General features: G+C 42.8%; 1 protein-coding gene and 1 long non-coding RNA gene across 5 annotated transcripts in view; one reads left to right on the top strand and one right to left on the bottom strand.

The window, feature by feature from the left end:
• LOC110259352 overlaps positions 1,758 to 18,526 on the bottom strand; it is a 31,223-nt gene continuing 14,454 nt past the window's right edge. For 2 of the 4 annotated variants that reach the window (XR_002341678.1, XR_002341680.1), the window contains 4 exons: positions 16,907 to 17,046; positions 3,793 to 3,862; positions 3,088 to 3,149; positions 1,758 to 2,001 (listed from right to left, as the gene is read on the bottom strand). This is a non-coding gene — a long non-coding RNA (uncharacterized LOC110259352). The remainder of the gene's footprint in view (positions 2,002 to 3,087; positions 3,150 to 3,792; positions 3,863 to 16,906; positions 17,047 to 18,526) is intronic. The other 2 variants (XR_002341681.1, XR_002341679.1) reach the window with 2 other exon arrangements.
• Positions 8,677 to 11,639, top strand: CD70 (CD70 molecule). Its single transcript, NM_001044531.1, has 3 exons — positions 8,677 to 8,826; positions 9,660 to 9,693; positions 11,251 to 11,639. The coding sequence occupies exons 1-3, from the start codon at positions 8,677 to 8,679 to the stop codon at positions 11,637 to 11,639; spliced, it is 573 nt and encodes a 190-aa protein (NP_001037996.1).

Raw genomic sequence — 18,526 nt, forward strand, 5'->3', positions numbered from 1 at the left:
TATTCATAATTACCCAAACTGGAAGCAACCAAAATGTCCTTCAGCCAGTGAATAAATTTATAAATGGTGCAACCTCATGACAATATTATTCAGAGCTAAAAATAAGTGATCTATCAAGCCATGAAACGATATTGAGGTATCTCAATGTATATTCTGAAGTGAACGAAGTCCATCTGAAAAGGCTACATACTGTATGATTCCAACCATAGGACATTCTGGAAAAGACAGAACTGTAGAGATGGTAAAAAGATCAGTGTTTGCAAGGGGTTATGGGGAGGGAGGAATAACTAGGCAGAGCACAGAGGAATTTTAGGTCAGTGGAACTATTCTGTAGGATACTATAATGGTATATACATGTCATTATTTATTTGTCAAAACCCATAGAATGCACAACACCAAGGGCGAAGCCTAATGTCCACCATGGACTTGAGAGATAACGATGTACCAGTGTGGGTTCATCAGCTGTAACAAACGCAGCCCTCTGATGGGGGATGTTAATGATGGGGAAGACTGTATATGAGCGTGGGCTGGACCAGGGATCAGAGGACTTTCTGTACTTTCCACTCCTTTTTGCAGTGAACCAAAAAATGGTCTTTAAAAAATCATCTTTTTTTAAGTTTAGGCTAGTGACTTTTTCCATACCACTTCTCTGTCCCACTTATCCTTTAAGATGCTGTTCAGCTGGAGTTCCTGTCGTGGCTCAGTGGTTAACGAATCTGACTAGGATCCATGAGGTTGAGGGTTCGATCCCTGGCCTCGCTCAGTGGGTTAAGGATCCGGCGTTGCCATGAGCTGTGGTGTAGGTCGCAGAGGTGGCTCGGAACCCACGTTGCTGTGGCTCTGGCGTAGGCCGCTGGCTATGGCTCCAATTCAACCCCTAGTCTGGGAATCTCCATATGCCACGGGTGCAGCCCTAGAAAAGACAAAAAGCCAAAAAAAAAAAAAAAAAAAAAAAAAAAAAGATGCTGTTCAGCTGTTCGTTTGGGCTTGGTCCCAGAGGAAATGATAGCCTATAAAGGGCTAAAAGAGAACTTCGGAGTTAAACAGACCTTGGATTTGAATTTCAGCTTTGCTTTTACCCTTTACCAAGGCACTTCACATTTTTAAATCTGTTTTCTCACCACTGTTCACTGGGTCCTTTTATACATCTGCATAATGGTGATGTATATGAGTTGTTTTACAAATTCTCATAGTAGTTGGTGATAATTCAAGAGATGGACTTCAGGAAGATACTGCTTATTTCCCAGGAACTCAGTAAATATAAGTTCAGAAAACTTAAAAAAAAAAAAAACACAACTTAGGACTAGGTTACTGAATAATAGCAAGTGACAGAAAGAAAGGGAGGCAGCCAGCCACCAGCATCACTCCAGATATTCTAGCCTAGCTGCCAGACATGTGAGGGAAGCCATCTTGGATGTTCCAGCCCCAGCTCAGTTCCCAGGTGAAAGCATCTGCCTATATGCACCAGCTGATACAACATGGAACAGAAGAACTGCCTGACAGAGCCCAGCCAACTTGCAGAAACATGAGGGGGGGGGGAATGTTCTTCTTTTTAAAGCCAATACATTTTTAAGTGGTGTATTATGTACCAATAATATAAGTGACAGAAGCTGTAAGGGCTGACTCTACAGTTCTGGACTATTCTCTCTCTCTCTCTTTTTTTTTTTTTTTTTTTTTAATCACATATGTAGTTCCCAGGTCAGGAATCAGATCCCAGCTGCAGCTGAGACCTATGCTGCAGCTGCAGCAACGCTGGATCCTTAACCCACTGTGCAGGGGCAAGAGATCAGTCTTGTGTCCCAGCACTGCAGAGACACCACTGACTTCATTGTGCCCCAGCAGGAATTCCTGGACTATTCTTTAAGAATAATAAGCAAGCAACAGAAATAATTTTCTTCTACATGAAATTCTAGGCTGGTATGTCCTCTCTTCTCTGCAGTCTTCAGAATCCCAAATTCTTCCTCTTCTGTTCTTCTGACCTACCAAGAGGGATGCCCCTGCCTGTGTAGATCAAGATAGTACACCATCATGGCTGCAGCATTCCAGACAGAAGGGAGAAAAGTGAAAGGAAGATACCACCAGTTGCCTTTAAAGGCATGACCTAGTAGTTGCACTGATCAATTCTACTCACACCTCATTGAACAGAACTTAGTCACATGATTGGTCTAGCTGCAAGGGAGCCTGGGAAATGTAGTCTTCCTTCTAAGCAGCCTTGCCCAACTGAAACACAAAGGTTTACCTTAAGCCTCTGAAGTTAGGCATGATGTGTCTTTGGTCAGTGAAAAGAGAATTGTAGTGACAGTTCAGCCTGTCATGAGTAGAATCATACCCCTTGCTGACCTGCACATAGCAAGAGCAGGAAATAACCTTTTATTGTATAAAGATAGCTAAGGGCTGTTCATTATTATGGCAATCTAGCCTAGCCTACCCTGACTGATACATAAGCTTCAAGGAAAGGAGGAAAAATTAGCTTTGATGATGAAATTAGAAATTTTTTTTTTCATCTTTTTGCCTTTTCTAGGGCCACTTCCCACGGTATATGGTGGTTCCCAGGCTAGGGGTCGAATCGGAGCTGTAGCCGCTGGCCTACACCAGAGCCACAGCAACTGGGGATCTGAGCTGCATCTTCGACCTACATCACAGCTCATGGCAACGCTGGATCCTTAACCCACTGAGCAAGGCCAGGGATCGAACCTGCGTCCTCATGGTTCCTAGTTGGATTCGTTAACCACTGAGCCACGATGGGAATTCCTAAAATTAGAGATTTTTTTTAAACTCCCCCCAAGGCAATAGCCTTGAAAGCAAAGTCTGGAAATAGAAAGGAAAAAAAGCATTTTATCAATTCTTTAAGCTCTAATTATGTGTTGACATTCAAGTCCGAAGGACTCATGGTCAAGGTTATGATAATGATAATAATAATAGGAGGAGGAGTAGTGTAATAACAGCTGCCACTGGTTCCTTGCTGCAGCTAGCCTTGTGCTAAGTACTTTATGAATATTAATCCCTTTACACTTTACAACAAGTCTATAAGATAGATAGCATTATAACTTTCAAGGAACTGAGGCACAAAGAGGTTAAGTAACTTACTCACGGTCACACAGCTGGTAAGTGATGAAGTCAGAATTCATATTTAGGCTCTGGGTTCAGAACTAAGTTAAGAAAAGTAAAATGAATCTTGTTAGTACAGGGTCAGATCCAATCTTCATTTTAAGCATTTTCAGTGAAGGTGTCAAAAAGTCCAAATTCCCAGTTATAAAAATAAATAAATCCTGGCGATTTGTACAGCATGTACAGCATGGTGACTATAGTTAATAACACTGTATCGCATATTTGAAAGTTGCTAAGAGAGTAGATCAGAAAAGTTCTCATCACAAGAAAAAATTTTTTCAAAAAGTAAACATTGTGACATTGTGTTCACCACGTATATTTTTGCAGTAATTTTTTATCTTTAAAATCAATATTCCAGGGCATTCCCTAGTCGCTCAGCGGATTGAGGATCTGGCATCGTCGCTGCTGCAGCTCTGGTTCCAACTGTGGTAGGGGTTCAGTCCGTGGCCCAGGAACTTACACATGCCTGCAATGGCCAAAATATGCCCCTTTTTCTAGATTAAATCTCAGAAGTGGGAAGCTATATAGTTAAAGAGGAGATGTAAGCTGAGCGGCCATGATCTCCTTCCTTCCTGTTTAGGACTCTGGCAAGGAGAACACCAGGGGGCATAGACCAATGGCAACATGGGGATATTCCCAGCAAAGAGACAGTGGAGGGGCCACAGAGTTGGACAAAGAAGACACCTGGGTGGGCACCTTCGAGCTGCCCTTGGTTCCCAGAATCGTAGGTGAGAGATGGACATTTCCAAATGCCCTGTGGGAAAAAGAAAAGGCAGACAATAATCAGCTCAGTGGGCTTGAGGCTTGCCTGCTGAGGACAGCTGTCTTACTTCCTGCATCAGATTGCGCCCCCAGCCCCGCCTCCGCCCCCAGGGCCTCTCCCCTCCATTCCCTCCCCTGCACCACCACCGCCTCCTCCTCCTCCTCACTCCCCTGGCTTCTCAGAAGTAGTGAGGAAGGTGGAAAGTTAGCTGACAAGGGGAGGGGGAGCTCATCACATCCCCTCCCTGCATCCTCTTGCATCAAGGTGGGGGAAGCTCTGGTTTCAGAACTTCCTCAAACGCCTCACACTGCCCTCAGCAGAACTACACAGTCTAGAGAGCAATCGATTGATGGAGCTTCCCTTGTGTCCCCAGCTCAGTAATCCAGAGCGGTGGGAAAACCCAGGCAACAGATGCAAATGTGCCCTAAAAGCCAGGCACATGCTGCCTTCTGCTCTGCCCTGTGTGAATTAAGCTGTTAAGTCTCCCTCTCTGATCCCGCTGTGGTGGAAAATGGGAATCATAACTTCCTAGGGCTTGGACGAAGATTCACAAAGTCATACCTGCCAAGTTCTTCGCATGAGGCTAAACCCTGGATAACGAATGGGGCTTTGCTTTTTGGCTCTTTGTTACCACCACATGTGTCGCATTGAATTGAGGTATGTACATCTGCGACAGTGACGTGCATTTTTTTTTTTTTTTTTTGGGCCGCCCCTTGGCATATAGAGTTCCCTGGCCAGACATGTGCTTATGAAATGAAATCCTTGAAGTGAAACTGATGGGCCTTAGAGGAGGTGCATTTTGGTATCTTGATTGATTTGCCAAACCATCCTTTCTAAAGACTTGATCTGTTTCAAATCCCAGTGTTCAAGTGCTACAGATGCTCCTCATGTCAACATTTGCCATTTGGTGAGTTTTCAAATATCCAACGCTCTGATCATTTACCAAATTATGATAGGTGCAAAAGACAGGCGTATTCCATGTGCTTTCAATTTTTAATCATCTTATTCGGAACAGGGCATATACCACAAGGGTCTCATGCCTGATTGTGTTTCTTTTTATAACCAGAGTATTCATATTCGTTTCATTTTCTAGAGAGTCGCTTCTCAATGACTTAACTTCTAAGTTATTTATATCTTAAAGAAAATAGCTGTGTTTTTCTTTGACCTTGCAAACCTTTCTTTTTTTCTCTGTCTTGCCTTTAACTTCGATTGTATCTTTAACAGCAACATGGTTAATTTACATGAGAAACATAGCAACAGTCTCTTTTATGCCTTCTTAGTTTTTTTTTTCAACATACTTAAAAAGTCCTCACTGCCCCAAGATGAATTTTTATGAATTTATCATACTTTTAGTGCTTCCACCCTCTCATGGCTTCTTTTTTCTTTTAAACTTTATGGAAGTTCTCGGGATTGGATCTAAGCCACAATTGCTATGGCAATGCCAGATCCTAAACCCACAGCCCTGGGCCAGGGATTAAACCCGGACCTCCTCCCTAACCCAAGCCACTGCAATCTGATTCTTAACCCATTGCAATGCAGTGGGAACTTCTTTTTTTAAAAAAAAAACACTAAAATCCATGATCCAGCAGGGATTTACTTTGGGTTTAGCCATCTTTGAACCTTGGCTGTGAAAATGAGGGAATTTTCATTTTATTGCCAAGAGCCATTTTTCTATGTGGGATAAACCACCTGAACTTCTTTGTGAATTGTCTGCTTGTGCCCTTTCCCTTTCTTCTAATGAGCATTTTTTGGGGGAAAATAACAAAAATGAAAGCTAGCCTTTATTAAGCATTTGCTGTGTGCTTTACTATGCTGAGGGCCTTGCGTGCATCCCTCCTTTAAATCTCACTACAGCCCATTGTATTTTATTTTATATTCTTTATATTTTGTCTTTTATCATTTTAGGGCCACACCAGCAACATATGGAGGTTCCCAGGCTAGGGGTTGAATTGGAGCTACAGCTGTCAGCCTACACCACAGCCACAGCCACAGCCATAGCCACAGCAACGAAGGATCCAAGCCACGTCTGTGACCTAAACCATAGCTTGGATTCATTTCCGCTGCGCCACAACAGAAACTCCCTTATTTTTATTTTTATTTTTGTCCTTTTTCAGTCCCACCAACAGTTAGAAGTTCCCGGGCCAGGGATCAAATCCGAGCTACAGCTGAAACCTATGCCACAGCTGCATAGACACAAGATCCTTAATCCCCTGGGCTGGCTGGGGACCCAACCAGCAATGCAACAGAAACAAGCTAGACCATTAACCCACTGTGCTACAGGAGGAACTCATTATTTTATTTCGTTTAAAAATTTTTATTTGTATGCAATTTAAAGGTTACTTTCCATTTATAGTTATTACAAAATATTGGCTATATTAGTAGATGCAAACTATTGCCTTTGGAGTGGGTAAGCAATGAGGTCCTGCTGTATAGCACAGGGAACTGTATCCAATGGCTTGTGATGGAACATGATGGAGGATAATATGAGAAAAACCATGTATGTGAATGTATGACTGGGTCACTTTGCTGTACAGCAAAAATTGATAGAACATTATAAATCAACTATAAAAAGTTTTTAAATTTTATTTTTATACAATTTTAAAGGTTACTTTCCATATTCAGTTTGTACAAAATATTGGCTATATTGCCTGTGTGTATTCATCCTTGAGCCTGTTTTACACCCAGTAGTTTGTAGCTCCACCTCCTGCATCCCTATACTGCCCCTCCCCTGACTGGTAACCATTACTTTGTTCTCTATACCTATGAGTCTGCTTCTTTTATGTTATAGTCTTTCGATTATTGTATTTCACAGCCTATTTTATAGATGGAAATATTGGACTTAAGCTGATGACAGTGTAAGGTTCCCAAAGGCTAAGATGTGGCATTCCTAGAGTTCTCTTTGTGACTCAGTGGTCAACGAACCCGACTAGGATCCATGAGGATGTGGGTTCGATCCCCGGCCTCGCTCAGTGGGTTAAGGATCCAGCATTGCCAAGACCTGTGGTGTACATCACAGAAGTGGCTCAGATCCCTCATTGCTGTGGCTGTGGCATAGGCCAGCAGCTGTAGCTCTGACTGGACCCCTGGCCTGGGAACTTCCGTGTGCTGAGGGTGTGGCCCTAAAAAAGAAAAAAAATTTTTTTTTACTTTTTTCCATGTGACATTTTGGAGACTGGAACCCAAGTGTGTTGAAAGACTCTACATACTTAACTGCCCTTTGAAGCAATTGCGGGGGTGTGGGGGGGGCATACCTGTAGCACGTGGAAGTTCCCAGGGCCAGGGATCGAACCTGAGCCACAGCAGCAGCCAAAGCCACAACAGTGACAACGTCAGATCCTTAACCCCATGAGCTACCAGGGAATTACCTATAGCAATTCTTTTTGACTCTAGGTGGATTTCAACTAGACAGAGGTGGGGAAGGGACACCAGATGGGCTGCAAAGAAAGGTCAGATTTTTAAACTGCTGAGCCTCCAGGGAACCCCAAGTAAAACTTTTTGAAACACAGCCACCTGTACTTGGCATATACAGTCTGTGACAGTTTTCATGCTACCAACGAGTGTTTTGACTCACTGAAACTACCTAGTATGGTCATAAGCCTATGAAGCACGAGTCGTTTTTCTCTATCCTATAGTTACACTGGTGTTACTAGCTTTCCCGAGGGTGCCATAACGAAGCACCACAAACTAGGGGACTTAATCAACAACTGAAATGTGCTCTTTCACAGTTCTGGAGGCCAGAGGTCTGAAACTAAGATGTCCAAAGGGCTGCACTCCCTTCAAAAACTTGAGGAGTTCCCTCATGGCACAGCAGGTTAACCATGCCGACGCTAAGGCTTGGGGTCATTGCTTAGGGTGAGGGTTTTATCCCTGGCCTGGGCACTATCAAACATCGCAGGCGCAGCCACAAAAAAATAAAATAAAATAAAAAAATTAAAAACAGAAAGGCTATAGGGTTGACCCTTCCTAGTTTCTGGTGATTGCTGGCGATCTTTGGGGTTCTTTGCCTTCTAGATACATCACTCTCACCTCTTCCTCTGTCTTCCTTCAGTGTCTCTGTGTATCCTCTCCTTTTCCTATAAAGATATCGTGGAATGTAGGGTCCATTCTCACCCAGCATCGTCTCATCTGGAACTAAGTACATCGGCAAAGACCCTATTGCCTCAGACACTGAGGTTGTGGGCAGACATGAACTTGCATATTCAAGCCACTGCAGTCACCAAGAACAGGCTCTCTGCAAGAGCACAGGGAAACAGAACTGAAAGGCAGCTGGCAGATTTAGACGGTCAGGCCATGGAAGTGACCATTAGTGGGCTTCTATTGGGCAGGTCAGTCATGTGACCCCCGTCATGGGTGGTCCTACCACCCGTGCTAGGCGGGCTGGGAAGATGGGGAGGAGTGCATGGATATTTGGGGAACCCTCTTCCATCCCTGGGTGCTGGCTGTACCCCTGGTGCCCAGCGCAGCATCTGGTCCATAGTGGATACTCAGTGAAGGTTTGATGAATGAATGGAGTAGTACCAGGAAGGTGAAGGTGGGGAAACAAAAGAGAAAAATTGAGAGGCACCCTGGCCCACCTCTTCTGTCTGCTGAAGGGAACTTCCCTGCACCGTAAAACAAGTCCCTCCCTTTCTTTGCCGGACATCCCCAGGGTGGGGCGGGTCGGTCCCAGGCAGGTTCGGGCAGGCCGAGAGGGCCCCATAGCTGCGCGAGAGCTGAAGCTTCCTTCCCCCTTCCTGGCTGCCCTCTGCGCGCCCTCCGCCCTCCGTTCTGCCACACAACAGATGCAGCGCTTGAAGAGACTCGCGATGGAGGAGGAGGGCTCCGGCTGCAACGTGCCTCGCCTGCCCTGGGCGTCCATCCTGCGGGCGGCTTTGCTGCTGCTTCTCATTGGCATGGTCATATACTGCTTCCTCTGCGGTCAGCGCTTCACCCAGCAACAGCTGGATTCAACTGGGGTAAGTCCAGGAGGGAGAAGAGGAGAGAAGCGCACACCTGCTACCTGCTGATGCAGGAGCCGGGGGTGGGAGAACGCCGAAAGGAGGTGAGCAACCGGGAAGAGAATCGGCTCGGGGCAGAGGGATGCAGAGCTGGAGCGCCGATTAATGAAAGACAAAGAAGAAGAAAAAAAAAAAAATCAGATCAGAATGAGATGGATAAAAATCGGCCAAGAAGAAAGATTTGGTGAAAAGGAACCGAGCCTGAGAGATCAAAGCAGGGAGAGAAGGCAGGGGCAAGGCTGCCCCCGGGGGTCTCCGCTCGGATAGTCAGTTCTGCCCAGGAGGTAAATCCCGGGTGGAGATCCCGGAGTGGAGGGTGCATCTGAGAAAGACGTCCGGTTTGGGCATGGAAAATGACTCGACTTTGGTGTTCCCCCAGCAGGCTGACTCAGAGGCTGCTGGGGGCTTCACGAAGCTGGGAGGGGGACAGTGCTCCTCCATGAGCCAGGAGACCCCCTGGACACCCATCACCGGGACTGACTTTGGGGAGGCGGGCTGCGCTGGGGGCTTTGCAGGGAGAGGCAAGGGCGCGCGGCGCCCCCGTTCTATCCTGGAACTCAGAAGTTCTCCCGGAGGTCTTCTCTTTTGTTATCACTGCTACTTCAAAACCTACTTCCTCTTTAAGAGCGCTTGGCAAAGGTCAGAAGTCCGGGATGAGGGGTGAGTGGGACCTCGGGCAGAGAAATGAGTGCTTTTGACCCCGGGTGGGCGCCGTGGGGGCGGGGCGTTGGGGTTAGACGGCAGGCGCCTGCTTGTGTCCTTAGCCCCTGTTTTCTCTTCTTTTCTTCCAGTGGGACTTAGCCGAGCTCCTGTTGAATCACACAGGTAACATGACGGGCTGTGTGTGTGTGTGTGTGTGTGTGTGTGAAAGAGAAGGCGAGAGAAAGGAGGAGGCGGGCGGGGGGTGGGGGGGTGGGAGAAAGGGAAATTGAGGACGAAAGGAGGAGAAAGAGAGAAGAGAGAGGGAGAAGGGATGGTCTGTTTCTGAGCGCAGGCTTCCTTCCCCGGCATTTTGTTTTTTCCCTTGGAAGAGCCCAAACCAACTACCCCAAAATGACAGCCACGCTAACCTGCCTTCATTCACTCCGCAAACGTTAATTAAGCAGCTACCATGAGGTGGGCTCTGTTCTGGGAGCCACCGCAGCAAGCAGAACCGACAGAAATCCCTGACCTCTTGGGGACCTTCCTTTATGGAGGGGATCAGACAATAAATACGTGAATAAGTAAAATCGGGAGCACATCAAATAGAGTGAAAGACGCAGCTAGTGCATTTGGGAGGAATATTAATTAAGGGAGGGGGACAGGCAGGCCAGGCTTGGATTTACCCTTGGAAATGGAGGAAGGTGTCATGAGAAGGGGCATTAGAGCAAAGCTGAGTCCCCGCCCAGCCCCTAACTCTCTTCCTCTTTGGGTGTCCCACACTCATCCCCAGAGGTTTGGGTGTGTGTTCATTCCATTTTGCATCAGAGGGAACCCCATTGTTCTTTCTCTCTGACCCTTTCTGTTCAGGCCACTGTAAGAACAGACCAGGTGGCATATTAACAAGGCATTTCTTTCTCTTGGTTCTGGAGGCCCGGAAGTCTAAGGTCACGGCACCGGGGGCAGATCTGGTGTCTGGGGAGAGAGCTCATCACACAGAGGCATAGTTTTTGTTTTGTTTTGTTTTGTTTTTCTTGTGATGAGAACTTTTGAGATCTACTCTCTGAGCAACTTTCAAATATGCAAGACAGTATCCTGAACTCCAGTCACTATACTGTATGTGACATCTCCGGTACTTCTTTGATAACTTAGGCATTTGTGCCTTTGGGCCCCCTTCAACCGTCTCAACCATCCCCCACCTCTGGCAACCGCCAGTCTGTTCTTTGTATCTGTATCTTTGAGTTTGGATTGGGTTGGGTTTTAGATTCCACATATAAGGGAGGTCCTACAGTCTTTGTCTTTCTCTGTCTGACTTACTTTGTTTAGCATAATGCCCTCTAGGTCCACCCAGGGTGTCACAAATGGCAGAATTTCCCTCTTTTTTTTAATGGCTGAATAATAATAATTATATCTATTTATTATCTAATACATAATTTTATTATGTATAAGAAACATTATAATAATTCTATACATCTCATCTTTATCCATCTGTGTGTGTGTGTGTGTGTGTGTGTGTGTGTGTATGAGATGCTTCCTCTTTATCCACTCGTCCACCAGTGGATGTGGGGTCTCTTTTATAAGGGTTCCACCTTCATAATCTAATTACTTCCCAAAGTTCCATCTTCTAATACTATCCCTCAGGGGTTAGGTTTCTACATGGGAGTTTGGGGCACGCCCCCTATAAAACCCAGTTTCTCTAAACCTCCATCCTTCCATCCCTCCTCCACAACCATCTGCCTCCAGAATCACGGCAGGATCCCAGGCTGCGCTGGCAGGGCAGCCCCGCTTTGGGCCGATCCTTCGTGCATGGGCCAGAGCTGGACAACGGGCAGCTGCGCATCCAACGCACTGGCATCTACCGACTGCACATCCAGGTGACATTGACGAACTGCTCTTCCTCCACTTGGACCGTCATGCCCCGTCAGGCCACCCTGACTTTGGGTATCTGCTCCCCCACCACCCACAGCATTAGCCTGCTACGCCTCAACTTTCACCATACATGCCGTGTGGCCTCCCAGCGCCTAACACCCTTAGCTAAAGGGGATGTTCTCTGTACCAACCTCACTCTGCCTCTGCTGCCTTCCAGAAATGCTGATGAGACCTTTTTTGGAGTTCAGCTGGTGCGCCCTTGACCATTGCACCTCTTGGGCCAAATTTTTTTTTTATCTTAAATTTATTCCTAGATATTTTTTAAAATAAAAAAAATAAAATAGAATTTCTTTTCTGTAAAATTTTGTGACGGAATTCCAGCGTGGTGCAGTGGGTTAAGAATCAGAGTGCAGCGGCTCAAGTTGCTCTGGTGGTGTGGGTTCCATCCTCCGCTTGTGCAGTGGGTTAAAGAAAGGATCCGATGGCTTGAATTCAATCCCTGCCCTGGGAACCTTTGGGGGGGGCATTTTAAAAAATCTGGTGTATACACTCTTTTTTAAAAAATTGAGGTAAAATAATTTATATTACATAAAATAAATATAACATATACCATATATGTAACATATACACTTATTTTTAAAGATAAAAACAATGGGGAAATTTGCATTTGGAAACTATGACATTGTAGTTATGTTAGAAAATGCCCTCATTCTCTTAGAGATGTCTACTGAAGTTTTTAGGGAGGAAACATCACTGTCTATAATTTAAACTACTTTAGCAAAGAGAATTCATTAATCCCAGGAAGTAGGAATAATTAGGTTTTTTAAATTGTTTTATCAAAGTATTTTAAATGTTCTGTTGATTTCTGCTGTACAGCAAAGTGACCTAGTTCTTTGCTTTGTGTACATATATATACACATTCTTATTCTCATATTATCTTCTACAATGTTCTATTACAAGTGATTGGATATAGTTCCTTATGCTATACAGAAGCACCTCATTGCTCACCCATTCTAAATATAATTGTTTGCATCTACTAGCCCCAAACTTCCAGTCCATCCACTTCCTCCCCTCTCCCCCTCGGCAACCACAAGTCTGTTCTCCATGTCTGAGTCTGTTTCTGCTCTGTAGATGAGTTCATCTGTGCCATTTTTTTTTTTTTTTTTTTTGGCCAACCCACAGCATATCATAGCCCAGGCCAGAGATCAGATCCAAGCCACCGCAGCAACCTAAGCTGCATCTGTGGCAGTACTGGATCCGTAGCCAGCTGTGCCAGACCAGGGATCTAACCTGCATCCCAGCACTCTCCAAATGCCACCGATCCCATGGCGCCACAGCAGGAACTCCCATTTGTACCATATTTTAGATTCCATATATAAATGATATGCTATGGCATTTGTCTTTCTCTTTCTGACTTACTTCACTTAGTATGAGACTCTCTGGTTCCATCCATGTTGCTGTAAATGGCATTATTTCCTTCTTTTTTATGGCTGAGCAGAAGTCCTTTGTGTATATGTATTCTTATTCTATTCATATCTGGATGGGCATTTATGTTGTTTCCATGTCTTGGCTATTGTGAATAGTGCTTCTGTGAACATAGAGGTGCGTATATCTTTTTGAATTGTAGTTTTTTCCAGATATATGTGCAAGGGTGGAATCACCAGATCATTTGTTAGTTTTATATTTAGTTTTCAGGAATAATTGTTACATTGAAATGGTATATGTTGTATTTTACTATATTTTTGTTCGTGTTTTTTATCTTAATAAAGAATGTTTGGGAGTTCCCGTCCTGGCTCAGTGGTTAACGAATCAGACTAGGAACCATGAGGTTGCAGGTTCGAGCCCTGGCCTCGATCAGTGGGTTGAGGATCCAGCGTTGCCGTGGCTGTGGCATAGGCAAGTGGCTACAGCTCTGATCAGACCCCTAGCCTGGGAACCTCCATATGCCACGAGTGCGGCCCTAGAAAAAGACAAAAGAAAAAGAATGTTTGGGGGAGTTCCCATTGTGGTACAGTGGAAACGAACCTGACTAGGAACCATGAGGTTGAGGGTTTGCCCTAAAAAGCAAAAAATAAATAAATAAATAATAAAAATGAAAATAATGTTTCAGAAAAAAATTAACCCTTTTAATTTAAAATTAAATTAATTTAAATTTAATTTGTTAAATTTAAAATTAAATTCAGTGGCATTTAGTACATTTGCAGAATTATATTCAATATCTTGTAAAAAAACATAATGGAAAAGAATATGAAAAAATATTCTTTATATATTTATAAAGATAAATATAAAATATTCCTTATATATTTATAAAGAATACGTAACTTTTCTGAACACCAGAAACTAATACAACATTGTAAGATTAAAATTTTTAATTAAAAAAACATTTAAATTAAATTAGTGTTCTTTAAAGTTAAAATTAAATTTAAAATTTTCTGATTTTTAAATTTTAAAAAATTGTAAATTAAAACTAAAAGCACGCTGTTATGCAACCGCCATCTATCTAATTCCAGAACCTTTCCATCACCCCAAAAGGAAACCTCATATCTGTTAACAGTCATTTCCTATTATTCCTCCATCCTCCAATTCAGGAATGGAATCACCAAACTGCATTTCATCACTATGGATTCACCCTCTCTGGATATTTCATATGAATGGAATTACTCAATTTTGTCCGTCTGTGCCCAGCTTCTTTTATCTATCATAAATGTTTTCAAGGGTCATCTATATTGTCAGGTGTATCAGAATTTCACTCCTTTTTATGGTTGAATAATATTCTATTGCCTGGATGGACCACATTTTATTTACCCATCATCTATTGATGGATATTTGAGTTGTCTCTGCTTTTGGCTATTGTGATTTGTGCTGCAATTAACTAATTAATTAATTAATTTAAAACCACTTGGGTTTATAAAGCCTGGCTTTTCAGATATTGCCAAGCTTCTCCCAACTACTTCCTTATTTATTTATTTATTTATTTATTTATTTATTTATTTATTTTCTTCCCTTCTCACTGCTTCAAAACTCATCTTTTCCCGCTGCTATAGCCACTGGAAACCAACTTCATGCCCACTTCTTTCCTCATCACAAAATCCTCTGGGATCATAAAGTAACTTCTCCTCTATAGGAGGCAGAGACCATGTAGCTGGAATATCTTGGGAAACTGTCATCAGTTTATGCTACTGAATGGGATAAAATGTAGCAACCATTTTCCTACTCTCCTCCCATCACCATGGCCATCATCTAACCAAGGCACTGTGATCCTAGGACCATATCCTGACTTTAATTATTCAAGATTTAATCATCTTGAATTATTAAAACTATCATCTTGGTTTTCCTTTGGGTTTTGAAGAAACCGAGTTTCCTAAAGAGGATTTGTCCACGGAAATGGATCACCAATGAAACCCGTAAAATAAAAACAACTGAAAAAGGAAGTGGGGACACACAGGAGAGATTACATCTGGCCCTGATAAATAACATGCTTCACAATAGTGTCAAATCCCTGCAGTTCCTGCCGTGGCGCACTAGGGTGAGAATTCGACTGCAGCGGCTCAGTTCACTGTGGAGACATGCATTTGATCCCCAGCCCTGTGCAGTGGATTAAGGATCTGGCATTGTGACAACTGGGGCGATCGCAGCTGCCCTCGGATTCAGTTCCTGGGCTGGGAACTTCCATATGCTGCAGGTGTGGCCATAAAATTAAAAAAAAAAAAAAAAAATCAGGGAATTCCCATTGTGGCTCATTGGGTTAAGAACGCAACTACTGTCCATGAGGATGCAGGCTTGATCCCTGGCCTCACTCAGTGGGTTCAGGGTCCAGCATTGCCACAACCTGCAGAGGCACTGATCTGGTGTTGCCGTGGCTAAGGCATAGGCCTACATCTGCAGCTCCAATTCAACCCCTAGCCAGGGAGGTTCCCTGTGCCACAGGTGTGGCCTTACATTTTTTTTTTTTTAAAAGTCAAATCCTTAATGTGAGAATGGGAAAGGCCCATCACTGAAAAGTCTGAATTTTTTCTAACTCTCTGGTTTTAAATTTTAATATCCATTAAATATTTCCATTTTTCTGTTATTTTCGTTTTCTATTTTAATATCCACCTCTGTGTGGCTGCTAATATTATTCTTGTAGATGTCTTCCTTTACCTCCCTCATTCATTCCTTCACTTTGTCTCACTGTCCCCTTTTCCTTTCCTCCTTCACCCTCTTCCTTCACTCCATCCCTAGTTCATGGAGCCCCTGTCTCTCTCCTGCCACTACCACAGTTTGGGGACTCTGTTCAGACTCTCCAACAACTACAAACTGTCATTTCTCTAGGAAGTGGTGGGGACGTGGTGGAGGAGATGAGTTTGCAGTGAAACCCAACAGTGCAGGAGCCTAAGAAAAAAGTCCCCTGAGACCGCAGAAATGAGCGTAAGCAGAAAACACTTTCAAAAGTTGTTTTGTATATTCTTGGGAATGCTTATGATAATATAAAATCAGGGGGTTCCTGTCAAGGCTCAGTGGTTAACGAACCCAACTTGTATCCATGAGGATGAGGGTTCAATTCCTGGCCTTGCTCAGTGGGTTAAGGATCCCAAGTTGCCGTGAGCTGTGGCGTACGTCACAGACACAGCTCGGATCCTACATTGCTGTGGCTGTGGTATAGGCTGGAAGCTACAGCTCCAATTCGACCCCTACCCTGGGAACCTCCATATGCCATGGGTGCAGCCCTAAAAAGACTATATACATATATATATATATAGATAGATAGATATAGATAGATAGATACACACATATATATATATATGATCATAATAATAAGGCTAGCATTACTCTGATACCAAAGCCAAAGACACTACAAGAAAAGAAAATTACAGACCAAGATCCTGACACATGTAAATGCAAAAATCCTCCACCAAATAAATATTAGCAAACCAAATTCAACCATATATTTAAAGGATCATACACCATGATCAAGTGAAATTTACTCCAGGGATGCAAGGATGCTTCAACATATGTAAACAATCAATGTAGTACACCATATTAACAGAATGAAGGGTAAAAATCATATGACCATCTCAATAGATGCAGGAAAGCCATTTCACACAATTCAACATTCAAATTGGACTGACTCCAGTTTTGAAAGAACTTCTGCTGTGAGTCAAACAGCCTTGCAGGCTATAGAAAAGTGGTTCATGAAAGGAAGAGGCATTTGATGTGGCAAACTTCATTTTTGTATTATTAGAAGAAACAAAATACAGCCTCCCCAACCTTCTGCAGCCACTGCTTAGATCAGGCAACAACCATGAACAGCAAGGCAAGACCCTCCACTGGCAAAAAGATTACAACTTGCTAAGGGCTCGGGTAATGGTTAACATTTTTTGGCTGGTTGGGTTTTTTAAAGAAGTGTTTTTCAAAAGACATAATATGTTATACACTTAATAGACTACAGTATAGTGTAATCATAACTTATATGCACTGGGAAATAAAAAACAAAAATTTAATATTCATTCATGATAAAACTCTCAACAAACTAGATATAAAAGGAACATACCTCAATATAATAAAAGTCATGTATGACAAGCCCACAGCTATCATATTCAATGGTGAAAAGCTGAAAGCTTTTCTTGTAAGATCAGGAACAAGACAAGGATTCCATTCTCCCCACTTTTATTCCTCATAGTACTGGAGGTCCTAGTCAGAGCAATTAAGCAAGAAAAAAGAAATAAAAGGCATTCCAATCAGGAAGAAAAAATAAAAATTGTCTCTATTTGTAGACGACATGATCTTTTTTTAAAATTTATTTTATTTTTCCCCTCCTTATTTTTATTACTCAATGAATTTATTGCATTTGTAGTTGTACAATGATCATCACAATCCAATTTTATAGGATTTCGACAAGATCTTATATACAGAAAACCCCCAAAATACCACACAAAAAACCTGTTAGAATTCATTTTAAAAATTCAGTAAAGTTGTAGGCTACAAAATCAATATACAAAAATCAATTGTGTTTCTATGCATTAACAGTGAACCCTTAGAAAAAGAAATTAAGAAAAAAATCCTATTTATAATTGCATCAAAAATTTAACCAAGGAGGTGAAACGGTCAGTGCACTGAAAACTCCAAGAAATTGATGAAAATGAAGAAGACAAAAACAAATGGAAAGATATCCCATGTTCACTGAATGGAAGAATTACTGCTGTTAAAATGTCCATATTACTCAAAGCAATCTGTAGATTCAAAGCAATTCCTATCAAAATTCCAATGGCATTTTTTACAGATATAGAAAAAACAACCCCAGAATTTGTATGGAGCCATAAAAGACCCCAAATACCCAAAGCAATCTTAAGAAAGTAGAACAGGATTTCCCTCTGTGGCTCAGTGGGTTAAGAATCTGACATAGTGTCCATGAGGATGCAAGTTTAATCCCTGGCCACACTTAGTGGGCTAAGGTTCCAGCATTGCCACAAGCTGTGGTGTAGGTCACAGATGTGGCTTGGCTCCAGTGTCGCCATGGCTGTGGTGTAGGCTGGCAGCTGCAGCTTCAATTTACCCCTACCCTGGGATCTTCCATATGCCACAGGTGCCAAAAATATTTAAAATAAAATAGAAGAAGAACAAAGCTGCAAGCATCATAGTTTCTGATTTCAAATAATATTACAAAGTAATAGTAATCACAACAGCATAGTACTGGCATAAAGTCAAGGAAACAGAATAGAGAGAGTAGAAATAAATCCATGCATATAAGTCAAGGAAACAGAATAAAGAGAGCAGAAATAAATCCATGCATATATGATCACTACATTTATGAAAAAAGAGCCAGGAATATACAGTGGTGAAAGGATGGTCCCTTCACTACGTAGTGCTGGGGAAACTGGATAGCCATATGTGGAAGAATGAAAATGGATCCCTACTTTACATCATGCCCAAAAAATCAACTCAAAATGGGTTAAACACCTGAACATGATGGCAATTACTTTTGGTCTTTTTAGATTTGGCAACAAAAGCAAAAAAAAAAAAAAACAAGCAGGACTACATCAAACTAAAAAAGCTTCTGCACAGTAAAGGGAGCCATCAACAAAGTGAAAAAGCAACCTAGGGATGGGAGAAAACATTTTCAAGCCACATGTCTGAATGGATTAATACACAACAATTAAAACACATACAATTC

The sequence above is a fragment of the Sus scrofa genome, chromosome 2 (assembly GCF_000003025.6).
Source record: "Sus scrofa isolate TJ Tabasco breed Duroc chromosome 2, Sscrofa11.1, whole genome shotgun sequence".
NCBI lineage: Eukaryota > Metazoa > Chordata > Mammalia > Artiodactyla > Suidae > Sus > Sus scrofa.

Excerpts from the sequence above, each read along its gene's own strand:
- CD70 (NM_001044531.1), top strand. The coding sequence starts at position 8,677 with ATGGAGGAGGAGGGCTCCGGCTGCAACGTGCCTCGCCTGCCCTGGGCG. Across the intron at positions 8,827-9,659 it reads AACAGCTGGATTCAACTGGG|TGGGACTTAGCCGAGCTCCT; the intron begins GTAAGTCCAGGA and ends CTTTTCTTCCAG. Across the intron at positions 9,694-11,250 it reads GCTCCTGTTGAATCACACAG|AATCACGGCAGGATCCCAGG; the intron begins GTAACATGACGG and ends ATCTGCCTCCAG.